General features: G+C 48.8%; 2 protein-coding genes across 2 annotated transcripts in view; both read right to left on the reverse strand.

Annotated features, from left to right (window-relative positions):
• The window catches only part of LOC143801430 (uncharacterized), a 977,383-nt gene that overhangs the window by 337,640 nt on the left and 613,168 nt on the right, over window positions 1-26,575 (reverse strand). Inside the window, exon 12 of the mRNA XM_077281248.1 lies at window positions 2,889-3,006. Coding sequence (XP_077137363.1) covers window positions 2,889-3,006 — 118 coding nt within the window. The remainder of the gene's footprint in view (window positions 1-2,888; window positions 3,007-26,575) is intronic.
• The window catches only part of LOC143793593 (gastrula zinc finger protein XlCGF66.1-like), a 124,316-nt gene that overhangs the window by 96,902 nt on the left and 839 nt on the right, over window positions 1-26,575 (reverse strand). The gene's annotated exons all lie outside the window — the stretch shown is intronic.

Genomic DNA, 26,575 nt, shown 5'->3' on the forward strand with positions numbered 1-26,575 from the left:
CTTTGGTCTCTGTGCTGCCTCTCTGATTAATGCCCTCTTTGCACAGGCTGAGAGTTTTGACGTGCGCCCAGGTTTGTTGTGGTACCATGTTCTTTCCATTTGATGATAATGGATTTGAAGGTGCTTTGGAGGATCATCAGAGATTGGGGGATTTTTTTTCTTTTAACTCAACCCTGACTTGCACTTTGTCCCTGACTTGTTTGGAGACTTTGTCTTCATGGTGTTTGGTTAGTGGTCACGCCTTCTCCCTCTGGTCACCCCACTGCCTCTTCCTGCCTGTTGTGGTCCTGCTGCTCCTGCCCCCTCTGCACTGCTGTCCTCGCTCTGCATGGCACCTTGCCAGGTTGGATCAGTGACTTCACCGTGCACAGAATCGTCTTTCACTTCCGCACTCTGGTACGCCTCCTGACTTGTTGACTGAACATCACTTGCTGACAACTGTGTCTCACCATCATCGTCCGCTTGAGAAACTAATTGCTGTTCCCCACCATAGTTTTCTTCTGACTGTCACTGCTCAAATATTTTGGCATGAAGACATACGATCTCATGTCCCTCTTGAAATGTGCAGGGCGAGAGGCCAGAATCAATAAATGGAAATGTAAAGACTCGCTCCTCAAGTGTCCAAGTGTGGGATCACTTGTCTCCTGGGACTCATGGATGAGCATGTTTGTTGTGCTCCCACCTGCAAACTGTACGGTGTTATTTTTTATAAATAAAATATGTAGCCCTGAAAATGAGTTTAACGCTAGAGCCACCTGCTGACTCTCCAAAATGTATGACTAAGTGCTACCTGATGGCGCTCAAAAAATTATGAGTGAGTGCTGCCTGATGGCCCTTCAAAATGTGTAATTGAGAGCACTCAAAAAAATGTGGAGCAAGGGCCGCATGATAACGCTGTTGATATGGTGTAGAAGGAGGAGAACAAGAAAAATAAAAAAACCATGAACTGTATAATCATTTTAGGGTGGAAACGGGTGCATGGGAATACAGATCCGCCTATTAGTTATCATGACCCCGGCAGCAATAAAACCCCCGGAATAATCTTAAGCAGGGAGGGAGAAGTGACTGCGGCCTGCAAGCCTTAGATCTGAGCCATCTCCGTGTAAAATAAAAATAAAGATGCCGTCATACAATGGGAGAAAGACCCAAATGTAACTCCTGTGTGAATAAATGGACAAAGGACTGGTGGTGTTCTGTCCCCAGGATGGGTTGGAGAACTTTCCCCCACATGAATATTCATTGGCAAAGGTCTCCAAGGAGATAAAAGAAATGTTTTGAGCCCCCAGTTTTGATCTATTTGAAGCCTTGTGGGCTGCCTGAGGCTCTGAGCCGGCACAGGAGGAACTGGCGCCCACCTTAGCTGGAGTCCGATGCCTGAAAGTCCTTGTGCTAGTTGTATCCCGTGCCCCTGAACCCGGGACTCCTTGTTGTTGGCCTCAGAAGTCCCACTCCTTCTAAATGAAAGGTTTTCTGAGGCCCTATTCTACGTAGGCCCTATTCTACAGATATTCCAGGGGGTGTTGCATTCCCTCCTTCTCATTTTTGAGAGGTCTTTCACTTAGTGCATAGGCTTCAGCAGTCTATGAGTCCCAAAAATTCAGAAATCTCATGCACACGATTCCTTTTTTTTCTTGACAAATGGAAAACTGCTGCATTTTTTAAAGAAGCAGCATGTCAAATCTTTCAGTGATTTTACAGTGTTTTTTTACCATTGAAAAAGCGCAAAAACACAGTAAAAACAGTGTGAACTGTTATGGACCTGGTGGTTAGGTGCACCAGGAATGACCTGATAGTTAAACACTGAGTCGGGACGAGCTCTGGGGAAATGGGAACTCTGCTGACCGCAAACCCTACTCCTATCAACACAACTACAAATAGCCGTGGAGCGTGCCTGACGCTGCCTAGACACCTCTTCACAGCCTAAGAGCTAAATACCACTAAAGAAGGAAACAAAGCCTCACTTGCCTCAGAGAAATTTCCCCGAAGGTAAAAGCAGCCCCCCACGAGTATTGACTGAGTTAAGAGGAAATCACAAACACAGGATGAAATAGGTTTTAGCAAAGAGAGGCCAATCTAACTAAACAGATTGAGGATAGGAAAGGGATCTTTGCGGTCAACACAAAAAGCTACAAAAATCACGCAGTGTGAGCAAAAAGTACCCCCGCACCGACTCACGATGCGGTGGTGCCACACTGCACCCCCAGAGCTTCCAGCTAGCCAGGCAGTTTCATGATAGCAAGCTGGACTAGAAATAAACAAGGAAAACAATATGTAACAAATGATATGCAGGAACTTAGCTTCTGCTGAAGTAGACAGGTCCTCAGAAAGAGCCAGGAGAGATCTGACCAGTACTAGAACATTGACAGCTGGCATGGAGTAATGGTCTGAGTGGAGTTAAATAGAGAATCCAGCCTAGCCCTAAACAAGGGCAGCTGGAGAAGGAATCTCAGAACCAGCAGCTCCACTCACAGCCACCAGAGGGAGTCCAAGGACAGAACTCACCGAAGTACCATTCATGACCACAGGAGGGAGCTCGAGAACGGAATTCACAACAGTGAACATAGCCTAAGGGGTGGAGGAGGGTTATTTTCCTCTCCTATTAATTTTGCCATATAAACAAGTCATACAGGGATGAATATTTCCTAACCTTTTACCCCTGTAAAATCCGTTTTATCTGCGGTTTTGTATGTTTTATTGTCAGTCTGTAAAAGTTCCGCAATACTCTCACAACATTGTTTGTAGTAATGACCTGGGAGTCAGAGATGTGTCCAGGCGTCTTCCCCATGATGTTCCCATGTCACTTGAGCCCCGTTTCCATCCATGTCAGATTTTACTACGATATCACATGCCGGTCATCATCATCACAGACGCCGGTCATTATTACATACCTGTGGAAACATCTCCCGGAATCTCCTCCTTCCCGTCACTCACACACGGCTGATCCCCCCTCGTCATCGCTTCCTCTTCTGTCTCCTCCTTCACTTTATTCTTAGTCGGATCTTCCTCCTGATATATCAGATGTAACAATCAGCACAAAACATTTAGTAGCATCTTAAGGGGTGCATGTGTGTGGGGTCAGGCACGCGCATCCCTGCAGCAAAGCATCACGCAGCTAAGCATCGAGACGCCACAGTCATTTCATCGGCAGTTATTCACGGCAGAAGTCAGGACCCCACTCTATGATCTGTCTCTTTTGGGTAAGTCTGCAGAGTAAGCGCTTCTTATTACTTGGATCTAGCTTTGCTATTAACCCATTTTACTCCATCATGTTTACATATGCCCTTACAGTGTTTGCTCCACTAATCCTCACTCTCCTTCGCTATCCACAAACCCCAGCACCCTCTAACCAAATAACCATCTCTCCCTCTTTCCTCCCCACCTGTCCTCCTCTGCTGACCTGCTCCTCAACCTCAAATCTGTCCTAATAAAACAAGTCGGCCACTCTCCTTCTCCCACCTGCTCTCCCTCTCTGCTTTTCCTCACTGCTGGCAACATATCTCCCAACCCTGGACCCTCACATCTCATACCTCCCACTACTACCCCCTCCTACCACTCCATATCTAATATGAACTACCGCAATCTTTCCAACATAAAACCCGTGCCCCTGACGCCCACCCCCCTGCTCCCTCTCTCTGGAGCACTCTGGAATGCCCGCTCAATCTGCAATAAGCTACATGTGATTCATGGCCTTTTTCTCTCTCACAATCTTGCCTTCCTCGACCTCACAGATACATGGCTAACACCCTCCCCTGCTGCGCTGTGTTATGGTGGCCTCCACTTCACCCACACCCCTCGCCCCGGCAACAGACATGGTGGAGGAGTGGGTCTTCTCCTTTCCTCAAACTGCACCTTTAACCCAATCCCACTTCTACCTTCCCTTATCCTGCCCTCTTTTGAAGTCCACTCTGTCCACATCTACTCTCCCTCCAATCTCCAAGTGGCCGTCATATACCGACCTCCGGGCCCAGCCACTGCCTTTATTGACCAATTCTCCACCTGGCTCCTTCACTTTCTCTCTGCTGACATTCCCACCATCATCATGGGTGACTTCAACATCCCCACTGATACCCTTCAGTCAACAGCCTCCAAACTTCTGTCCCTTACTTCATCTTTTGGACTTACTCAGTGGTCCTTCCCAGCCACCCACACAGACGGACATACACTGGACCTGGTCTTCTGTTGTGAATTCCGTTCTTGGGCTCCCTCCGGTGGTTGTAAATGGCATTTTTGTAAATTCTGCCCTTGGGCTCCCTCCGGTGGTTTTAAGTGGAACTGCTGCTCCTTGGATTTAGCTTAGCAGCTGCTTCCACTGATCATCTCTTCTGCTCTGCTATTTAGCCTGGCTCTGATTTTCAGCCTGTGCCAGCTGTCAATGTTTCTTGGTTGGATTCAGATCTCACCTTGGATTTCCTTGATAGTCGGTCTTGTTCAGCAAAGATAAGTCCTTGCATGTTCATTTGTTGTCCTCTTGCTGTGGACTTAATCATTCAGCTCATTTTATGTTTGCTCTAGTCCAGCTTGTCAGTATTCAATATTCTGTTAGGCTGGAAGCTCTGGGGAAGCAGATTTGCCCTCCACACCGTTAGTCAGGTGTGGAGATTTTTATTGTAAACTCTGTGATGGATTTTTGTAGCTGTTAATACTGACCGCACAGTATCCTTTCCTATTCCGTCTATCTAGATTAGAAGTGGCCTCCTTTGCTAAATCCTGTTTTCATTCTGTGTATGTCATTTCCCTCTCCACTCACAGTCCATATTTGTGGGGGGCCGTCCTATCCTTTGGGGATTTTCTCTGAGGCAAAGATAGCTTTCCTGTTTCTACCTTTAGGGGTAGCTAGTTCTCCGGCTGTGACGAGATGTCTAGGAAGTGACAGGAACATTCCACGGCTACTTCTAGTGTTGTGTTAGGTTCAGGAACTGCGGTCAGTAAAGATACCATCTCCTCAGAGCTCGTCCCATGTTGCTTCTTAACCACCAGGTCATAACAGTACAGCTGGCCAACAATGAGTTAAATGCAACTCCCAAAGAAGGAAAAAAAAGTTCTGAGCCATTTTTTTTTCTGCAGTCTGTTTTGTCTTTTTTTTCCTCTTGATCTCTGGGTGGTTCAGGATTTTGGCGTTGACATGGAAGTTCAGGGTTTGTTCTCTCGTGTGGATCAACTTGCTGCAAGGGTACAGAGTATCCAAGATTATGTTGTTCAGACTCCGGTTTTGGAGCCTAGAATTCCTACTCCTGATTTGTTTTTTGGGGATAGATCTAAGTTCTTGAACTTTAAAAATAACTGCAGATTGTTTTTTGCTTTGAGACCCCGTTCCTCTGGTGACCCCATTCAGCAGGTGAAAATTGTCATCTCTTTGCTGCGGAGACCCTCAGGATTGGGCATTCTCCCTTGAGTCAGGGGACCCGGCATTACTTAATGTAGACGCATTTTTTCAAGCGCTCGGATTAGAGAAAAAACCTTGTTGGCCCTGTGTCAGGGTCAGGAAGCGGCAGAAGTATACTGCCAGAAATTTAGAAAATGGTCTGTGCTCACTAAATGGAATGAAGATGCTCTGGCTGCAATTTTCAGAAAGGGTCTTTCTGAAGCCCTTAAAGATGTTATGATGGGGTTCCCCATGCCTGTTGGTTTGAACGAATCTATGTCTTTAGCCATTCAGATTGATCGGCGCCTGCGTGAGCGCAAGGTTGTGCACATATGGCAGTGTCCTCTGAGCAGAGTCCTGAGCCTATGCAATGTGATAGGATTTGGACTAGAGCAGAACGGCAGGAATTCAGACGTCAAAATGGGCTGTGTTTTTACTGTGGTGATTCTGCTCATGCTATTTCTGATTGCCCTAAGCGTACTAAGAGGGTCGCTAGGTCTGTTACCATTAGTACTGTGCAGCCTAAATTTCTCTTGTCTGTTACCCTGATTTGCTCATTATCGTCCTTTTCTGTCATGGCATTTGTGGATTCAGGCGCTGCACTGAATTTAATGGACTTAGAGTTCGCCAGACGCTGTGGTTTTTCTTTACAGCCTTTGCAGAGCCCTATTCCCTTAAGGGGCATTGATGCGACATCATTAGCCAAGAATAAACCTCAGTACTGGACTCAGCTGACCATGTGCATGGCTCCAGCACATCAGGAAGATTGTCGTTTTCTGGTGTTGCATAATTTGCATGATGTGGCTGTACTGGGTTTTCCATGGTTACAGGTACATAATCCGGTGTTGGATTGGAAGTCCATGTCTGTGACTAGTTGGGGTTGTCAAGGGGTACATAGTGACGTTCCTTTGATGTCAATTTCCTCTTCCCCCTCTTCTGAAGTTCCTGAGTTTTTGTCAGATTTCCAGGATGTGTTTGATGAGCCCAAGTCCAGTTCCCTTCCTCCGCATAGGGACTGTGATTGTGCTATTGACTTGATTCCAGGCTGTAAGTTCCCTAAGGGCCGACTTTTCAATCTGTCTGTGCCAGAACATACCACCATGCAGAGTTATATTAAGGAGTCCTTGGAGAATGGGCATATTCGGCCCTCTTCGTCACCGTTGGGAGCGGGATTCTTCTTTGTTGCCAAGAAGGATGGCTCCTTGAGACCCTGTATTGATTATCGCCTTCTTAATAAGATCACGGTCAAATTCCAGTACCCTTTACCTTTGCTTTCTGATTTGTTTGCTCGGATTAAGGGGGCTAGTTGGTTTAATAAGATTGACCTTCGAGGGGCATATAATCTTGTTCGTATTAAACAGGGTGACGAATGGAAAACTGCATTTAATACGCCCGAAGGCCATTTTGAATACCTTGTGATGCCTTTCGGGCTCTCTAATGCTCCTTCTGTATTTCAGTCCTTTATGCATGATATCTTCCGGAATTATCTTGATAAATTCATGATTGTATATTTGGATGAGATCTTGATTTTTTCTGACGATTGGGAGTCTCATGTGAAAAAAGGTCAGGATGGTATTTCAGATCCTTCGTGCTAACACTTTATTTGTGAAGGGGTCTAAATGCCTATTTGGAGTTCAGAAGGTTTCTTTTTTGGGTTTTATTTTTTCTCCCTCGGCTATAGAAATGGATCCTGTTAAGGTCCAAGCCATTCATGATTGGATTCAACCCACTTCCGTGAAGAGCCTTCAGAAATTTTTGGGCTTTGCTAATTTTTATCGCCGTTTCATTGCCAACTTTTCCAGTGTGGTTAAGCCCCTGACCGATTTGACAAAGAAAGGAGCTGATGTGATGAATTGGTCCTCTGTGGCTGTTGAGGCCTTTCAGGAGCTTAAACGTCGATTTACTTCTGCCCCTGTGTTGCGTCAGCCGGATGTTTCTCTTCCTTTTCAGGTTGAGGTTGACGCTTCTGAGATTGGGGCAGGGGCCGTTTTGTCTCAGAGGAATTCTGATGGTTCTTTGATGACACCTTGTGCATTCTTCTCCAGAAAGTTTTCGCCTGCGGATCGCAATTATGATGTTGGCAATCGAGAGTTGTTGGCTATGAAGTGGGCATTTGAGGAGTGGCGACATTGGCTTGAGGGAGCCAGGCACCGCATTGTGGTCTTGACCGACCATAAGAATCTGATTTACCTCGAGTCTGCCAAGCGGTTGAACCCTAGACAGGCTAGATGGTCCCTGTTTTTCTCCCGTTTTGATCTTGTGGTCTCGTATCTTCCGGGATCTAAGAATGTTAAGGCTGATGCCCTCTCTAGGAGTTTGCCTGATTCTCCGGAAGTCCTTGAGCGGGTTGGTATTCTCAAGGAGGGGGTGATTCTTTCTGCCATCTCCCCTGATTTACGGCGGGTGCTTCAGGAATTTCAGGCTGATAAACCTGACCGCTGTCCAGTGGGGAAACTGTTTGTTCCTGACAGATGGACTAGTAAGGTAATCTCTGAGGTTCATTGTTCTGTGTTGGCTGGTCATCCTGGGATTTTTGGTACCAGAGGTTTGGTTGCTAGGTCCTTTTGGTGGCCTTCCTTGTCGCGGGATGTGCGTTCTTTTGTGCAGTCCTGTGGGACTTGTGCCCGGGCCAAGCCTTGCTGTTCCTGTGCTAGTAGGTTGCTTTTGCCTTTGCCAGTCCCTGAGAGGCCTTGGACGCATATTTCCATGGATTTTATTTCGGATCTTCCTGTTTCCCAGATGTCTGTTATCTGGGTGGTTTGTGACTGGTTTTCTAAGATGGTGCATTTGGTACCTTTGCCTAAATTGCCTTCCTCCTCTGATTTGGTTCAGTTGTTTTTTCAGCATGTGGTTCGTTTGCATGGCATTCCGGAGAATATTGTGTCTGACAGGGGTTCTCAGTTTGTTTCAAGGTTTTGGCGGTCCTTTTGTGCTAGGATGGGCATTGATTTGTCTTTTTCTTCGGCGTTTCATCCTCAGACAAATGGCCAAACTGAGCGAACCAATCAGACCTTGGAAACCTATTTGAGATGCTTTGTGTCTGCTGATCAGGATGATTGGGTGGCTTTCTTGCCGTTGGCCGAGTTCGCCCTTAATAATCGGGCTAGTTCGGCTACTTTGGTTTCGCCTTTTTTTTGTAATTTTGGTTTTCATCCACGTTTTTCTTCAGGGCAGGTTGAGACTTCTGATTGTCCTGGTGTGGATTCTGTGGTGGACAGGTTACAGCAGATTTGGAATCATGTGGTGGACAATTTGACGTTGTCTCAGGAGAAGGCTCAACGTTTTGCTAACCGCCGTCGGTGTGTTGGTCCCCGGCTTCGTGTTGGGGATTTAGTCTGGTTATCTTCTCGTCATGTTCCTATGAAGGTTTCTTCCCCTAAGTTCAAGCCTCGCTTTATTGGTCCTTATAAGATTTCTGAGATTATCAATCCGGTATCTTTTCGTTTGGCCCTTCCTGCCTCTTTTGCCATCCATAATGTTTTCCATAGATCTTTGTTGCGGAGATATGTGGTGCCCGTTGTTCCCTCTGTTGATCCTCCTGCCCCGGTGTTGGTTGAGGGGGAGTTGGAATATGTGGTGGAGAAGATTTTGGATTCTTGTTTTTCGAGGCGGAGACTTCAGTATCTTGTCAAGTGGAAGGGTTATGGCCAGGAGGATAATTCTTGGGTTGTTGCCTCCGATGTCCATGCCGCCGATTTGGTTCGTGCCTTTCACTTGGCTCGTCCTGATCGGCCTGGGGGCTCTGGTGAGGGTTCGGTGACCCCTCCTCAAGGGGGGGGTACTGTTGTGAATTCCGCTCTTGGGCTCCCTCCGGTGGTTGTAAATGGCATTTTTGTAAATTCTGCCCTTGGGCTCCCTCCGGTGGTTTTAAGTGGAACTGCTGCTCCTTGGATTTAGCTTAGCAGCTGCTTCCACTGATCATCTCTTCTGCTCTGCTGTTTAGCCTGGCTCTGATTTTCAGCCTGTGCCAGCTGTCAATGTTTCTTGGTTGGATTCAGATCTCTCCTTGGATTTCCTTGATAGTCGGTCCTGTTCAGCAAAGATAAGTCCTTGCATGTTCATTTGTTGTCCTCTTGCTGTGGACTTAATCATTCAGCTCATTTTATGTTTGCTCTAGTCCAGCTTGTCAGTATTCAATATTCTGTTAGGCTGGAAGCTCTGGGGAAGCAGATTTGCCCTCCACACCGTTAGTCAGGTGTGGAGATTTTTTTGTAAACTCTGTGATGGATTTTTTTAGCTTTTACTACTGACCGCACAGTACCCTTTCCTATTCTGACTATCTAGATTAGAAGTGGCCTCCTTTGCTAAATCCTGTTTTCATTCTGTGTATGTCATTTCCCTCTCCACTCACAGTCCATATTTGTGGGGGGCTGTCCTATCCTTTGGGGATTTTCTCTGAGGCAAAGATAGCTTTCCCGTTTCTACCTTTAGGGGTAGCTAGTTCTCCGGCTGTAACGAGATGTCTAGGAAGTGACAGGAACATTCCACGGCTACTTCTAGTGTTGTGTTAGGTTCAGGAACTGCGGTCAGTAAAGATACCATCTCCTCAGAGCTGGTCCCATGTTGCTCCTTAACCACCAGGTCAGAACAGTCTTCACCCGTCTCTGCTCTCTAACTTCACCACCTCCCCTCTCCCTCTATCCGACCACCATCTGCTCACCTTCTCATCCCTGTCCTCCTCACCGGTCACCCATGTCCAGCTACATGCGCACCCCCGCAGAAACCTTGCACACCTAGACACCCACACACTCTGTGACTCCATCCTACCACTGGCATCCATATCCTCACTCCACGACACAGACACTGCTTTCTACAATGCCACCCTCACATCAGCTATTGACACTGTTGCCCCTCTCGTTCATGGCAGAGTGCGACGTATCAATAGACAACCCTGGCACAATAACACCACTAAAAAGCTTCGGCAAGTGTCCAGGGTTGCAGAGCGGCATTGGAAGAAAACAAATTTGCAAGATGACTTCACTGCATTCAAACAGGCAACACTCACTTTTAGATCTGCTCTCACCTCTGCTAAACAGGCCTACTTCACAACCCTTGTATCATCCCTATCCTACAACCCCAAACAGTTATTCAAAACCTTCAACTCCCTCCTCCGCCCCCCACTGCCCCTCCAACCTCCCTCATCTCTGCTGAGGACTTTGCCACACACTTTAAAAATAAGATCGACCAAACAAGGCAAATCTTCATTGCTCAACCGCCACAACCCCTCTGTATACCAGACCAATGCCCAAACCCCATAACCTCCCTCTCCAAGATCACTGAAGGGGGGCTTAATTGTCTCCTCTCCAAATCGCACCTCACCACCTGTGCGCTCGACCCCATCCCATCCCATCTCCTCCCCAACCTCACCACCACACATATCCCATCCCTAACCCACCTCTTCAACCTATCACTAATTTCTGGCACCTTCCCTTCTGCATTCAAACATGCCACAATCACGCCTATCCTTGAAAAGCCAACCCTCGATCCAACTGCTATGTCCAGCTATCGCCCAATATCGCTGCTCCCATTCGCTTCCAAACTCCTGGAGCAGCATGTCCATGCTGAACTTTCCTCCCACCTCTCATCTAACTTGCTTTTTGACAATCTACAATCTGGTTTCCGCCCCATCAATTAACGGAAACAGCCCTGACCAAAGTCACTAAGGACCTACTTACAGCCAAAGCTAATGGACAATACTCTGTACTCCTCCTTCTAGACCTGTCCTCTGCTTTTGACACAGTTGACCACTGCCTCCTACTACAGATCCTCTCCTCCTTTGGCAGCAAAGACCTCGCCTTATCCTGGATCTCCTCATACCTTTCCAACCACACATTCAGTGTCTCCCACTCCCACACTACCTCCTCATCCCACCCTCTCTCTGTTGGAGTCCCCCAAGGCTCTGTTCTAGGACCCCTACTCTTCTGAATCTACACACTTGAACTGGGACAACTTATAAAGTCCCATGACTTCCAGTACCACCTTTATACCGATGACACTCAGATCTAACTTTCTGGCCCAGAAGTCACTTCTCTACTCTCCAGAATCCCAGAGTGTCTATCAGCCATATCCTCCTTCTTCTCCTCTCGCTTCCTCAAACTCAATGTGAACAAATCTGAACTCATCATCTTTCCTCCATCTCATAGATCTTCCTTACCTGACCTATCTATCGCAATTAACGACATCACACTTTCCCTCATACCGGAAGTCCGCTGCCTCGGAGTAACCCTTGACTCTGTCCTGTCCTTCATACTGCACATCCAAGCTCTTTCCACCTCCTGTCGCCTCCAGCTCAAAAATATCTCCAGAATCCGTCCTTTCCTCAACTCTCAATCTACTAAAATGCTTGTGCATGCCCTCATCATCTCCCACTTTGACTACTGCAACATCCTTTCTGTGGCCTCCCTGCTAAGACTCTTGCACCTTTCCAGTCCATCCTTAACTCTGCTGCCCGACTAATTCATCTCTTTCTTCGCTACTCCTCTGCAAATCTCTTCACTGGCTCCCATTCCCTCAGCGTATCCAGTACAAATTACTAATACTGACCTACAAAGCCATCCATAACCTGTCTCCTCCATATATCTCTGAACTAATCTCCCGATATCTTCCCTCACGCAGTCTCCGGTCCTCCCAAGACCTCCTTCTGTCCTCCACACTTATTCGCTCCTCACCCAACCGCCTCCAAGACTTCTCCCGAAAATCCCCCATCCTCTGGAACTCTCTGCCCCAACACGTCCGACTATCAACCACATTCGGATCCTTCAGACGGAACCTGAAAACCCATCTCTTCAGGAAAGCCTACAGCCTGCACTGACCCCTCTGCCTCCTCATCACCACTGAAGCTACCGCCTCACCAACACCGGAGTTACCGCAACCCTCAACCTACTGTCTCCTTCTCCACCATCCTGTAGAATGTAAGCCCGCAAGGGCAGGGTCCTCGCCATTCTGTATCAGTCTGTAATTGTTAGTTTACTGTAAGTGATATCTGTAACTTGTATGTAACCCCTTCTCATGTACAGACCATGGAATCAATGGTGCTATATAAATAATATTAATAAAGAAATAAAAGAAACCAGCAAAATCTGTGACATCTATGACCTCGATCAGAAATGTCCCCCATATACAGATCCGGTACAGGGCACAGCGCCGTCTACCTGATGATCCTCCTCCGGACAGTCCGGGGGACACAGAGGACGGGGACATGTCTCTGGTGGATTTCTCCTCCTGGATCCATCTGTAGGAGATGGAATAGATTGTGACATGTGATGATGGGAGTAGTAGTAGGTGACCACAGAACAGAAATATCTGTGGCTGCATCACTAATAGCAACCGACCAACGCTGAAGAGACAATCTGATGTCAGGGGAAGGTTTCCTCTCACCTCGTGGTGCAAGAGGCTGGAGCTCCTCCATCATCACGTCCTGGTACCGATCCTGGTGTCCTTCTAGATACTCCCACTCCTCCATGGAGAGATAGACAGCGACGTCCTGACACCTTATAGGAACCTGACAACAACCACACCTCATCACCCAGAATCCTCCAGTGCTGTATGATGTCCCAGCAGTCACCTCTCCGCTCATCACCCAGAATCCTCCAGTGCTGTATAATCTCCCAGCAGTCACCTCTCCGGTCATCACCCAGAATCCTCCAGTCCTGTATAATGTCCCAGCAGTCACCGCTCCTCTCAGCACCCAGAATCCTCCAGTGCTGTATAATGTCCCAGCAGTCACCTCTCCGCTCATCACCCAGAATCCTCCAGTCCTGTATAATGTCCCAGCAGTCACCTCTCCGTTCATCACCCAGAATCCTCCAGTGCTGTATAATCTCCCAGCAGTCACCTCTCCGGTCATCACCCAGAATCCTCCAGTCCTGTATAATGTCCCAGCAGTCACCGATCCTCTCAGCACCCAGAATCCTCCAGTGCTGTATAATGTCCCAGCAGTCACCTCTCCGCTCATCACCCAGAATCCTCCAGTGCTGTATAATCTCCCAGCAGTCACCTCTCCGGTCATCACCCAGAATCCTCCAGTCCTGTATAATGTCCCAGCAGTCACCGCTCCTCTCAGCACCCAGAATCCTCCAGTGCTGTATAATGTCCCAGCAGTCACCTCTCCGCTCATCACCCAGAATCCTCCAGTCCTGTATAATGTCCCAGCAGTCACCTCTCCGTTCATCACCCAGAATCCTCCAGTGCTGTCCTGTATAATCTCCCAGCAGTCACCTCTCCGCTCATCACCCAGAATCCTCCAGTCCTGTATAATGTCCCAGCAGTCACCTCTCCGTTCATCACCCAGAATCCTCCAGTGCTGTCCTGTATAATCTCCCAGCAGTCACCTCTCCGCTCATCACCCAGAATCCTCCAGTCCTGTATAATCTCCCAGCAGTCACCTCTCCTGTCATCACCCAGAATCCTCTAGTCCTGTATAATGTCCCAGCAGTCACCTCTCCTGTCATCACCCAGAATCCTCCAGTGCTGTATAATGTCCCAGCAGTCACCTCTCCGCTCAGCTCCCAGAATCCTCCAGTGCTGTATAATGTCCCAGCAGTCACCTCTCCTGTCATCACCCAGAATCCTCCAGTGCTGTATAATGTCCCAGCAGTCACCTCTCCTGTCATCACCCAGAATCCTCCAGTACTGTCCTGTATAATGTCCCAGCAGTCACCTCTCCGCTCAGCACCCAGAATCCTCCAGTCCTGTATAATGTCCCAGCAGTCACCTCTCCGCTCATCACCCAGAATCCTCCAGTCATGTATAATGTCCCAGCAGTCACCTTTCCGCTCATCACCCAGAATCCTCCAGTGCTGTATAATGTCCCAGCAGTCACCTCTCCGCTCATCACCCAGAATCCTCCTGTGCTGTAAAATGTCCCAGCAGTCACCTCTCCGCTCATCACCCAGAATCCTCCAGTGCTGTATGTCCCAGCAGTCACCTCTCCGCTCATCACCCAGAATCCTCTAGTCCTGTATAATGTCCCAGCAGTCACCTCTCCGCTCAGCACCCAGAATCCTCCAGTCCTGTATAATGTCCCAGCAGTCACCTCCCCGGTCATCACCCAGAATCCTCCAGTACTGTCCTGTATAATGTCCCAGCAGTCACCTCCCCGCTCATCACCCAGAATCCTCCAGTGCTGTATAATGTCCCAGCAGTCACCTCTCCGCTCATCACCCAGAATCTTCCAGTGCAGTATAATGTCCCAGCAGTCACCTATCCGCTCATCAACCAGAATCCTCCAGTCCTGTGTAGTGTCCCAGCAGTCACCTCTCCGCTCATCACCCAGAATCCTCCAGTGCTGTATAATGTCCCAGCAGTCACCTCTCCGCTCATCACCCAGAATCCTCCAGTGCTGTATAACGTCCCAGCAGTCACCTCTCCGTTCAGCACCCAAAATCCTCCAGTCCTGTATAATGTCCCAGCAGTCACCTCCCCGGTCATCACCCAGAATCCTCCAGTGCTGTATTATGTCCCAGCAGTCACCTCTCACCACCCAGAATCCTCCAGTGCTGTATAATGTCCCAGCAGTCACCTCCCCGGTCATCACCCAGAATCCTCCAGTCCTGTATAATGTCCCAGCAGTCACCTCTCCGGTCATCACCCAGAATCCTCCAGTGCTGTGTAATGTCCCAGCAGTCACCTCTCCGCTCATCACCCAGAATCCTCCAATCCTGTATAATGTCCCAGCAGTCACCTCTCCGGTCATCACCCAGAATCCTCCAGTGCTGTATTATGTCCCAGCAGTCACCTCTCCGCTCATCACCCAGAATCCTCCAGTACTGTCCTGTATAATGTCCTAGCAGTCACCTCTCCGCTCATCACCCAGAATCCTCCAGTCCTGTATAATGTCCTAGCAGTCACCTCTCCGCTCATCACCCAGAATCCTCCAGTCCTGTATAATGTCCCAGCAGTCACCTCTCCGGTCATCACCCAGAATCCTCCAGTGCTGTGTAATGTCCCAGCAGTCACCTCTCCGCTCATCACCCAGAATCCTCCAGTCCTGTATAATGTCCCAGCAGTCACCTCCCCGGTCATCACCCAGAATCCTCCAGTGCTGTATAATGTCCCAGCAGTCACCTCTCCGCTCATCACCCAGAATCCTCCAGTCCTGTATAATGTCCCAGCAGTCACCTCTCCGCTCATCACCCAGAATCCTCCAGTGCTGTATAATGTCCCAGCAGTCACCTCTCCGCTCATCACCCAGAATCCTCCAGTCCTGTATAATGTCCCAGCAGTCACCTCTCACCACCCAGAATCCTCCAGTGCTGTATAATGTCCCAGCAGTCACCTCCCCGGTCATCACCCAGAATCCTCCAGTCCTGTATAATGTCCCAGCAGTCACCTCTCCGGTCATCACCCAGAATCCTCCAGTGCTGTGTAATGTCCCAGCAGTCACCTCTCCGCTCATCACCCAGAATCCTCCAATCCTGTATAATGTCCCAGCAGTCACCTCTCCGCTCATCACCCAGAATCCTCCAGTGCTATATAATATCCCAGCAGTCACCTCTCCGCTCATCACCCAGAATCCTCCAGTGATGTATAATGTCCCAGCAGTCACCTCTCCGCTCATCACCCAGAATCCTCCAGTGCTGTATAATGTCCCAGCAGTCACCTCCCCGGTCATCACCCAGAATCCTCCAGTGCTGTCCTGTATAATGTCCCAGCAGTCACCTCTCCGCTCATCACCCAGAATCCTCCAGTCCTGTATAATGTCCCAGCAGTCACCTCTCCGCTCATCACCCAGAATCCTCCAGTGCTGTATAATATCCCAGCAGTCACCTCTCCGCTCATCACCCAGAATCCTCCAGTGCTGTATAATGTCCCAGCAGTCACCTCTCCGCTCATCACCCAGAATCCTCCAGTGCTGTATAATGTCCCAGCAGTCACCTCTCCGCTCATCACCCAGAATCCTCCAGTCCTGTATAATGTCCCAGCAGTCACCTCTCACCACCCAGAATCCTCCAGTGCTGTATAATGTCCCAGCAGTCACCTCTCCGCTCATCTCCCAGAATCCTCCAGTCCTGTATAATGTCCCAGCAGTCACCTCTCCGCTCATCACCCAGAATCCTCCAGTCCTGTATAATGTCCCAGCAGTTACCTCTCCGCTCATCCCCCAGAATCCTCCAGTGCTGTATAATGTCCCAGCAGTCACCTCTTCCATCACCCAGAATCCTCCAGTCCTGTTTAATGTCCCAGCAGTCACCTCTCCGCTCATCACCCAGAATCCTCCAGTGCTGTATAATGTCCCAGCAGTCTCCTCTCCGCTCATCACCCAGAATCCTCCAGTGCTGTATAATGTCCCAGCAGTCACCTCTTCCATCACCCAGAATCCTCCAGTGCTCTATAATGTCCCAGCAGTCACCTCTCCGCTCATCACCCAGAATCCTCCAGTGCTGTATATTGTCCCAGCAGTCACCTCTCCGCTCATCACCCAGAATCCTCCAGTGCTCTATAATGTCCCAGCAGTCACCTCTCCGCTCATCACCCAGAATCCTCCAGTGCCGTCCTGTATAATGTCCCAGCAGTCACCTCTCCGCTCATCACCCAGAATCCTCCAGTGCTGTATAATGTCCCAGCAGTCACCTCTCCGCTCATCACCCAGAATCCTCCAGTCCTGTATAATGTCCCAGCAGTCACCTCTCCGCTCATCACCCAGAATCCTCCAGTGCTGTATAATGTCCCAGCAGTCACCTCTCCGCTCAGCAGCTCAATCATCTTGTTGCTGAGCTCCAGGATCTTCTTGTTCCTCTCATGTAGCAGTGAGTGCGGGGGAGGCTCTGTGATGGGGCCCGGGCTCCGCCCTCCTGACTCCTGGAGATGGATGATAGGAGTCAGACCGTCCCCCGGTGTCTTCCTCACTATTGTGTAATCCTGTGTATGGAGAGAGACACTTAGGGAGAAGATTCCTTCCCGACTCCAGATCTGACAATCAGTAGAAATCCCGGGATCAATAACCGTCTGCAGTAATCTGGGGCCATAACCGGGAATATTATTCCCCTCCGGACAGACATCCCGGCCCCTCTACAGCTCTTATAGGGAATCCCCATGACAACTCCTCCGGGCAGAGAGCTCCACACAATCACTGCTCTCACAGTAAAGAATCCTTCTCTCTATTCTGGATTTCCTCCTCCCGATGTCGGACTTGTCACAGAACACAATAAAGCTGATAGAAATGTAGAGGAGTTACCTCTCCGCTCAGCAGGGAGACGATCTCCAGGGCGAAGCGGAATAATCTTCTGGTGGTCTCATCCCTGTCCTCGTCCATCCTCGGGGACATTCAGGAGGAGGAGGGATGAGCACTGGATCAGCTGGAGGGATCTCGTCCTGCCGGGGTCTTCATGATGAAGGAGAAGATGGAAATCACAGGGGACGAGAGAACGACAATCACTAAATTCTGCCAAATATCAACATTTATCAGGAGGAAAAGCCACAAAACTCCACCGCGGCCTCCTCCGCCGACCTGACCGCTCATCATCAGCCTCGTAGGAGGAGGAGGACGGTCACCGTGGTAACTACATCACCAGCGAGAGGCAGGTCACCGTGGTAACACCACCTCCAGCTGAGGACGGTCAACATGGTAACTCTACCGCTAGTGGGGGACAGTCACCATGGTAACTATACCGCCAGAGAGGGACGGTCACCGCGGTAAATGCACTGCCAGCGGAGGCTGTGAGATGAGGAGGTGCTGTACATCCCTGTTGCTATAGTCCCTTCCAAGGAGAGCTACCGTATTTTTCTGACTATAAGATGCACTTTTTTCCTCCCAAAATGTGGAGAAAAATGTGGAGTTCGTCTTACAGTCCGGATATACCGGCTCTGGCTGTGGTAAGGAGGGAGGGAGCGGTTTCGGCAGAGCAGAGGGTCACAGAGGCAGGAGCCAGCGGATGCGGCTAACTCCTGTGCCCACTGCTAAAGAGAAATGAATATTCACTGCATTCCATGCCCATGAGCGTGGAGGGCAACGAATATTCATTTCTTTTTGGCATCCTGGTATGATTGGTCTAATCCCGGTCCTGGCATGCATGGCCCCATCCTTATTCTGGTATGATTAGTCCCATCCCGGTCCTGGCATGCATGCATGGCCCCATCAGAAAAGATTACAAAAAAAAAGAAACAAAAAAAAAACATTACACTTACCTTCCCGGCGCTCACTCACGGCGTCCTGCTCCGGTGCCAGAAGCTGCTTAATGCTCGTAATGGCAGGGACGTGACCGCCGGCAGCAGCAGGAAGGCTCCGGGCTGACACTGCGCGCTACTGAAGAGCAATGAATACTCACTGCTCTCTGCGATGAACAGTCCCAGGGAGTATTCCGGCAGCTCTGCCTGTGAGGAGCGCATGGCAGGGACGTGACAGCCGGCGGCAGCAGGAAGGCTCCGGCTGACACTGCGCACTACTGAAGAGCAATGATTACTCACTGCTCTCTGCAATGAACAGTCCCAGGGAGTATTCCGGCAGCTCTGCCTGTGAGGAGCGCATGGCAGGGACGTGACCGCCGGCAGCAGCAGAAAGGTCCGGCAGACACTGCGCGCTACTGAAGAGCAATGAATACTCACTGCTCTCTGCGATGAACAGTCCCAGGGAGTATTCCGGCAGCTCTGCCTGTGAGGAGCGCATGGCAGGGACGTGACCGCCGGCAGCAGCAGAAAGGTCCGGCAGACACTGCGCGCTACTGAAGAGCAATGAATACTCACAGCTCTGTGCGATGAACAGTCCCAGGGAGTATTCCGGCAGCTCTGCCTGTGAGGAGCGCATGGCAGGGACGTGACCGCCGGCAGCAGCAGGAAGGCTCCGGCTGACACTGCGCGCTACTGAAGAGCAATGAATACTCACTGCTCTCTGCGATGAACAGTCCCAGGGAGTATTCCGGCAGCTCTGCCAGTGAGGAGCGCATGGCAGGGACGTGACCGCCGGCAGCAGCAGGAAGGCTCCGGCTGACACTGCGCGCTAATGAAGAGCAATGAATACTCACAGCTCTCTGCGATGAACAGTCCCAGGGAGTATTCCGGCAGCTCTGCCTGTGACGTCCCTGCCATGTGCTTCTTACAAGCACTAATCAGCTGCTGGCAACAGAGTAGGACGCTGCGAGGAAGGAAGTGTAACGTATTTATTTCCATTTTCCCTTTAGGGGTGTGTTGGGGTTAGGGTTGGAGTGAGAATTGGGGGTTTCCACTGTTTAGGCACATCAGGGGTTCTCCAAATGCAACATGGCGTCCGATCTCAATTCCAGTCAATTTTGCATTAAAAAGTCAAACGGTGCTCCTTCCCTTCCGAGCTCTGCCGTGCGCCCAAACAGGGGTTTACCCCCACATATGGGGTATCAGTGTACTCAGGACAAATTGCACAACAACTTTTGTAGCTCATTTTCTCTTTCTACCCTTGTGAAAATAAAAAAAATAAAAAATGGTTTAGAAGTAAAATGTTTTTAAAAAAGTTAAATGTTCAATTTTTCCTTTCGCATTGCTTCAGTTCCTATGAAGCACCTGAAGGGTTAATACAATACTTGAATGTGGTTTTGAGCACGTTGAGGGGTGCAGTTTTTAGAATGGTGTCACTTTTGGATATTTTCTATCATATAAACCCCTCAAAGTGACTTCAAGTGTGAGGTGGTCCCTAAAAAATGGTGCAAAAATGAGAAATCGCTGGTCAACTTCTAAGCCTTATAATTTCCTAACAAACAAACAATGTGTTTCCAACATTGTGCTGATGTAAAGCAGACATGTGGGAATCGTACGCCAATGTCAGCAGGTCTCCCTTTGAGGTGGGCTCTGGCGGTGACATGTCAGCTGATTTGAGGCCGCAATAGGCACGGGTGGAATCGCGATCCACCTGCCGCTATTAACTAGTTAAATGCTGCTGTCAAACACTGACATTTAGCAAGCGCTTCTGGTCATGTGGCCGTAAATGTGCGCATCGGTGACTCCCGTCACATGATCGTCGGCATGACCACCAGAGGTCTCCTTGAGACCTCTATGGTTACTGATGCCGGAATGCTGTGAGCGCCCCCCTGTAATTCAGCTGCACAGGAGCGATCTGAGCATCACCTTTATGTAGCAGAACCGATCAGGCTATGCCAGCTTCTAGCTTCCCATGGAGGCTACTGAAGCATGCCAAAAGTTGTTTTTAAAAATATGAAGAAAAAAAAAAAATTAAAAAAAAAATATATATATATATGTTCAAAGCACCCCCCTTTCGCCCCATTCAAAAAAATAATAATAAAAAAAAAAAAAAATCACAGCTACACATTTGGTATCGCCGCGTTCAGAATCGCCCGATCTATCAATAAAAAAAAGATGAACCTGATCGCTAAACGGCGTAGGGAGAAAAAGTCAAAACGCCAGAATTACGTTTTTTGGTCGCCACAACATTGCATTAACCCCTTCATGACCCAGCCTATTTTGGCCTTAATGACCTGGCCATTTTTTGCAATTCTGATCAGTGTCCCTTTATGAGGTAATAACTCAGGAACGCTTCAACGGATCCTTGCGATTCTGAGACTGTTTTTTCGTGACATATTGAGCTTCATGTTAGTGGTAAATTTAGGTCGATAATTTCTGAGTTTATTTGTGAAAAAAACGGAAATTTGGCAAAAATTTTGAAAATTTCGCAATTTTCACATTTTGAATTTTTATTCTGTTAAACCAGAGAGTTATGTGACACAAAATAGTTAATAAATAACGTTTCCCACATGTCTACTTTACATCAGCACAATTTTGGAAACAAAATTTTTTTTTGCTAGGAAGTTATAAGGGTTAAAATTTGACCAGTGATTTCTCATTTTTACAACAAAATTTACAAAACCATTTTTTTTAGGGACCACCTCACATTTGAAGTCAGTTTGAGGGTTCTATATGGCTGAAAATACCCGAAAGTGACACCATTCTAAAAACTGCACCCCTCAAGGTGCTCAAAACCACATTCAAGAAGTTTATTAACCCTTCAGGTGTTTCACAGCAGCAGAAGCAACATGGAAGGAAAAAATGAACATTTAACTTTTTAGTCACAAAAATGATCTTTTAGCAACAATTTTTTATTTTCCCAAGGGTAAAAGGAGAAACTGGACCACGAACGTTGTTGTCCAATTTGTCCTGAGTACGCTGATACCTCATATGTGGGGGTAAACCATTGTTTGGGCGCACGGCAGGGCTCGGAAGGGAAGGAGCGCCATTTGACTTTTTGAATGAAAAATTGGCTCCAATCTTTAGCGGACACCATGTCGCGTTTGGAGAGCCCCCGTGTGCCTAAACATTGGAGCTCCCCCACAAGTGACCCCATTTTGGAAACTAGACCCCCCAAGGAACTTATCTAGAGGCCTAGTGAGCACTTTAAACCCCCAGGTGCTTCACAAATTGATCCGTAAAAATGAAAAAGTACTTTTTTTTCACAAAAAAATTATTTTAGCCTCAATTTTTTCATTTTCACATGGGCAACAGGATAAAATGGATCCTAAAATTTGTTGGGCAATTTCTCCTGAGTACGCCGATACCTCATATGTGGGGGTAAACCACTGTTTGGGCACATGGCAGGGCTCGGAAGGGAAGGAGCGCCATTTGACTTTTTGAATGAAAATTAGCTCCAATCGTTAGCGGACACCATGTCGCGTTTGGAGAGCCCCTGTGTGCCTAAACATTGGAGCTCCCCCACAAGTGACCCCATTTTGGAAACTAGACCCCCAAAGGAACTTATCTAGATGCATAGTGAGCACTTATAACCCCCAGGTGCTTCACAGAAGTTTATAACGCAGAGCCGTGAAAATAAAAAAATAATTTTTCTTTCCTCAAAAATGATTTTTAGCCCAGAATTTTTTATTTTCCCAAGGGCAATAGGAGAAATTGGACCCCAAATGTTCTTGTCCAGTTTGTCCTGAGTACGATGATACCCCATATGTGGGGGTAAACCACTGTTTGGGCGCACGGCAAGGCTCGGAAGGGAAGGAGAGCCATTTGGCTTTTTGAATGGAAAATTAGCTCCAATCATTAGCGGACACCATGTCGCGTTTAGAGAGCCCCTGTGTGCCTAAACATTGGAGCTCCCGCACAAGTGAACCCATTTTGGAAACTAGACCCCCCAAGGAACTAATCTAGATGTGTGGTGAGCACTTTGAACCCCCAAGTGCTTCACAGAAGTTTATAACGCAGAGCCGTGAAAATAAAAAAGTCGTAGTTACTCACCGATAACGGTGTTTCTCAGAGCCCATGACAGCACTACCAGAGAGATGGAGTCCGCCCTTCAGGGACAGGAAACCCTACCGAATAAAAGGGCGGTACCTCTCTCCTGCCTCAGTTTAGTTTACAGAGCATCAGAGGTCCTCCAGGTTAGTGACAACAAGAAATACACATATTTTTAGCAAAATACTTATGAAGATCACACCGTGTCTAAATCAAACACACTTCGTATAAGGTGCTCACCGCACACGTGATAAGGGGGGGAATAAGCAGGTGCTGTCATGGGCTCTGAGAAATACCGTTATCGGTGAGTAACTACGACTTTCTCAGTCGCCCATGACAGCACTACCAGAGAGAATTGCAGAGATTATTGCTTTAGGGAGGGACCACAGCCTGTAAGACCCTTCTTCCGAAGGTTAAGTCCGACGAAGAGGCTAAGTCCAAGCGATAGTGCCTAAAGAAGGTTGAAGGTGTTGACCAGGTGGCTGCTTTACAGATTTTATCTAATGGTACCTCCGACCTTTCGGCCCAGGAGGTCGCCATAGCCCTTGTAGAGTGTGCCTTGAGTCCTTCAGGAACTGCATTTCCCGTGGACGAGTATGCCAAGGCTATCGCATCAGTGACCCAACGAGCTATAGTGCCTTTGGAGGCTTTGAGTCCTTTTCTAGGCCCCTGAAAGCAGATAAAAAGACAGCCTTCCTTCCTACACTGACGGGAGGACTCTAGGTAGTGTATAAGACACCTTCTCACATCTAAGGTGTGGAATTTTTCCTCTTTTTGATTTTTTGGGTTTGGGCAGAAGGACGGAAGGATTATTTCCTGGGATCTATGGAAATTGGAAGACATTTTGGGTAGATAAGCAGGGTCTGTCCTCAATACTACCCTATCATCCATTATTTGTGTAAATGGGGGCATCTATTTCGTCTAAGGGGAAACAGTGACGGCCTCCACTCTCAGTATCTGAGGAGAAGGAGGAACCTTCCTTGTCTGACACATCCTCATCAGAACTAGAAGGATCAGAACGAGACAGGGGGACAGGTGTTCTCTCCTTAACCCCCTCCCCTTTAAGGGATTTAAACGCTGTTTCTACCTCCGATCTAATTACCGAGCGTAATTCGGAGGCAAAACTGGGGGTTTCTTCACAGAGGACTTGACCTATACAGGAACCGCATAGTTTTTTATCCCAGCTCTGCGCTAGGGGTTCTCCACATAAGGGGCAGTCTCTATGTTTGGTTTTTTCCGTTTTTTTTCTTGCCTAAAAAACAAACGGAAAAGGGGGACCCTAATTATTTAGTGAACTTTCACGAAGATCACTCACCCATCTTGCGCAGCTACAAATACCAGTTCTGGAGGAGGCACGGGATCTTGAATGAGACCCGAAGTAGAAGGTGCCGGCTGGCTGGATATATTGGAGGCTTTACTCTGCGGCGTAGAATGGCTCCTGGAACGGGAACTTCGGGTGCCTGCAGATGTCCTTCCGCCCGACTTGCGCTGGTGACGCTGTGGTAGCTGCACTGGCTGTAAGGGCTGTGCTGACTGGAGCTGCTCATCGCTGTCCGCCATAATGGACTGTATGCAGCGACGAGCGCTCACACAGCTGTGCTTTTTAAAATGCGCGCCGAGCTCCCCTCCTCCAGGCTGCGTTTGCAGGGAAGCGCTTGTCCCCAGTGCGCATGCGCGCTCCCCGGGACCCGGAAGTAGACGCATCTATATCCGGTGCGGCGGCCATCTTGGTGCTCTCACACACACCAGGCCGCCGCTCCGGACCAGGCCTCTCAGCAGAGGCACGCCGGGTCCCTAAGGCTCCTACCCCGATCCGGGGAGGCAGCGGCGCTTCCCTCCGCTCGCTCTGCAGCCCCATCGGACCCAGAAGCGGCGGCGTCGGACACCAAGCCAGCGGTGACAGGGGCCTCCCCGCCGTCATACCCCCACTGGTCGGCTCCGGATCACAGGTACCGATCCTGAGGGTTCGCCTGTCAGGGACAGGAAACAAAACTGAGGCAGGAGAGAGGTACCGCCCTTTTATTCGGTAGGGTTTCCTGTCCCTGAAGGGCGGACTCCATCTCTCTGGTAGTGCTGTCATGGGCGACTGAGAAATAATTCTTTCCTCAAAAATTATGTTTTAGCAAGTAATTTTTTATTTTTGCAAGGGTAACAGGAGAAATTGGACCCCAACAGTTGTTGCACAGTTTGTCCTGAGTATGCTGGTACCCCAAATGTGGGGGTAAACCACTGTTTGGGCGCACGTCGGGGCTTGGAAGGGCAGGAGCACCATTTGACTTTTTGAACGCAAGATTGGCTGGAATCAATGGTGGCGCCATGTTGCGTTTGGAGACCCCTGATGTGCCTAAACAGTGGAAACCCCTCAATTCTAACTTCAACACTAACCCCAACACACCCCTAATCCTAATCCCAACTGTAGCCATAACCCTAATCACAACCCTAACCCCAAAACACCCCTAACCACAACCCTAACCGCAACACACCCGTAACCCTAATTCCAACCCTAATCCTAACCCTAATCCCAACCGTAACCCTAATCCCAACCCTAACCACAACTGTAACCCCAACACACCCCTAACCCTATCCGTAACCCTAACCACAAGCCTAATCTTAACCCTATTTCTAACCCTAGCCCTAATTCCAACCCTAACCCTAAGGCTATGTGCCCACGTTGCGGATTCGTGTGAGATTTTTCCGCACGGTTTTTGAAAAATCTGCAGGTAAAAGGCACTGCGTTTTACCTGCGGATTTACAGCAGATTTCCAGTGTTTTTTTGTGCGGATTTCACCTGCGGATTCCTATTGAGGAACAGGTGTAAAACGCTGCGGAATCTGCACAAAGAATTGACATGCTGCGGAAAATACAATGCAGCGTTTCTGCACGGAATTTTCCGCACCATGGGCACAGCGGATTTGGTTTTCCTTAGGTGTACATGGTACTGTAAACCTGATGGAAAACTGCTACGAATTCGCAGCGGCCAATCCGCTGCGGATCCGCTCTGTGTGCACATGCCATAACCCTAACCCTACCCGTAACCCTAACCCTACCCCTACCCCTAGTTCTAACCCTAGTTCTAACCCTAACCCTAGTGGAAAAAGAAAAAAAAATATTTTCTTTATTTTATTATTGTCCCTACCTATGGGGGTGATAAAGGGGGGGGTTATTTATTATTTTTTTATTTTGATCGCTGTGATAGAACCTACCACAGCGATCAAAATGTACTTGTAATGAATCTGCCGGCCGGCAGATTCGGCGGGCGCACTGAGCATGCGCCCGCCATTTTGGAAGATGGCGGCGCCCAGCGAGGAGACGGACCGACACCGGGAGTCTCGGTAAGTATAAGGGGGGGGAGATCGGGGCACGGGGGGGGGGCGTCGGAGCACCGGGGGGTGACACAGGAGCAGGGGGGAGCGGGCAGGAGGACGGGGGAGCGGAGCACAGGATGGAGGGGACCGGACCCCATAACGGAGCACTGGGGGGGCGATCGGTGGGGTGGGGGGGGTCACTTCAGGTTTTCCAGCCATGGCCGATGGTATTGCACTTTATGCAGTTAATAGCCTCTGTGTCTGTACTGTTATATACTTAGGCAGTTAACTGGTTCATGCAGCTTTACATGAACACCCGAGCCTTACACTATAGCTGGTCCAAATAACTAAAGCAATTGTCACCATCCACCTCTCGTGTCTCCCCTTTTCCTCATAGTTTGTAGCTTGCGAGCAGCAGGGCCCTCATTCCTCCTGGTATCTGTTTTGAACTGTGATTTCTGTTATGCTGTAATGTCTATTGTCTGTATAAGTCCCCTCTATAAGTTGTAAAGCGCTGCGGAATATGTTGGCGCTATATAAATAAAAATTATTATTATTATTATTATGGCTGGATTGTAATATTTCACCAGTTTTTTAGGTGAAATATTACAAATCGCTCTGATTGGCTGTTGAAAGTGAAACAGCCAATCAGAGCGATCGTAGCCACGGGGGGGGGGGGGGGCTGAAGTACCACTCCCCCTCTCCCTGCAGATCGGGTAAAATAGGAGTTAACCCCTTCACCCGCACTGCAGCG

The sequence above is a fragment of the Ranitomeya variabilis genome, chromosome 1 (assembly GCF_051348905.1).
Source record: "Ranitomeya variabilis isolate aRanVar5 chromosome 1, aRanVar5.hap1, whole genome shotgun sequence".
NCBI lineage: Eukaryota > Metazoa > Chordata > Amphibia > Anura > Dendrobatidae > Ranitomeya > Ranitomeya variabilis.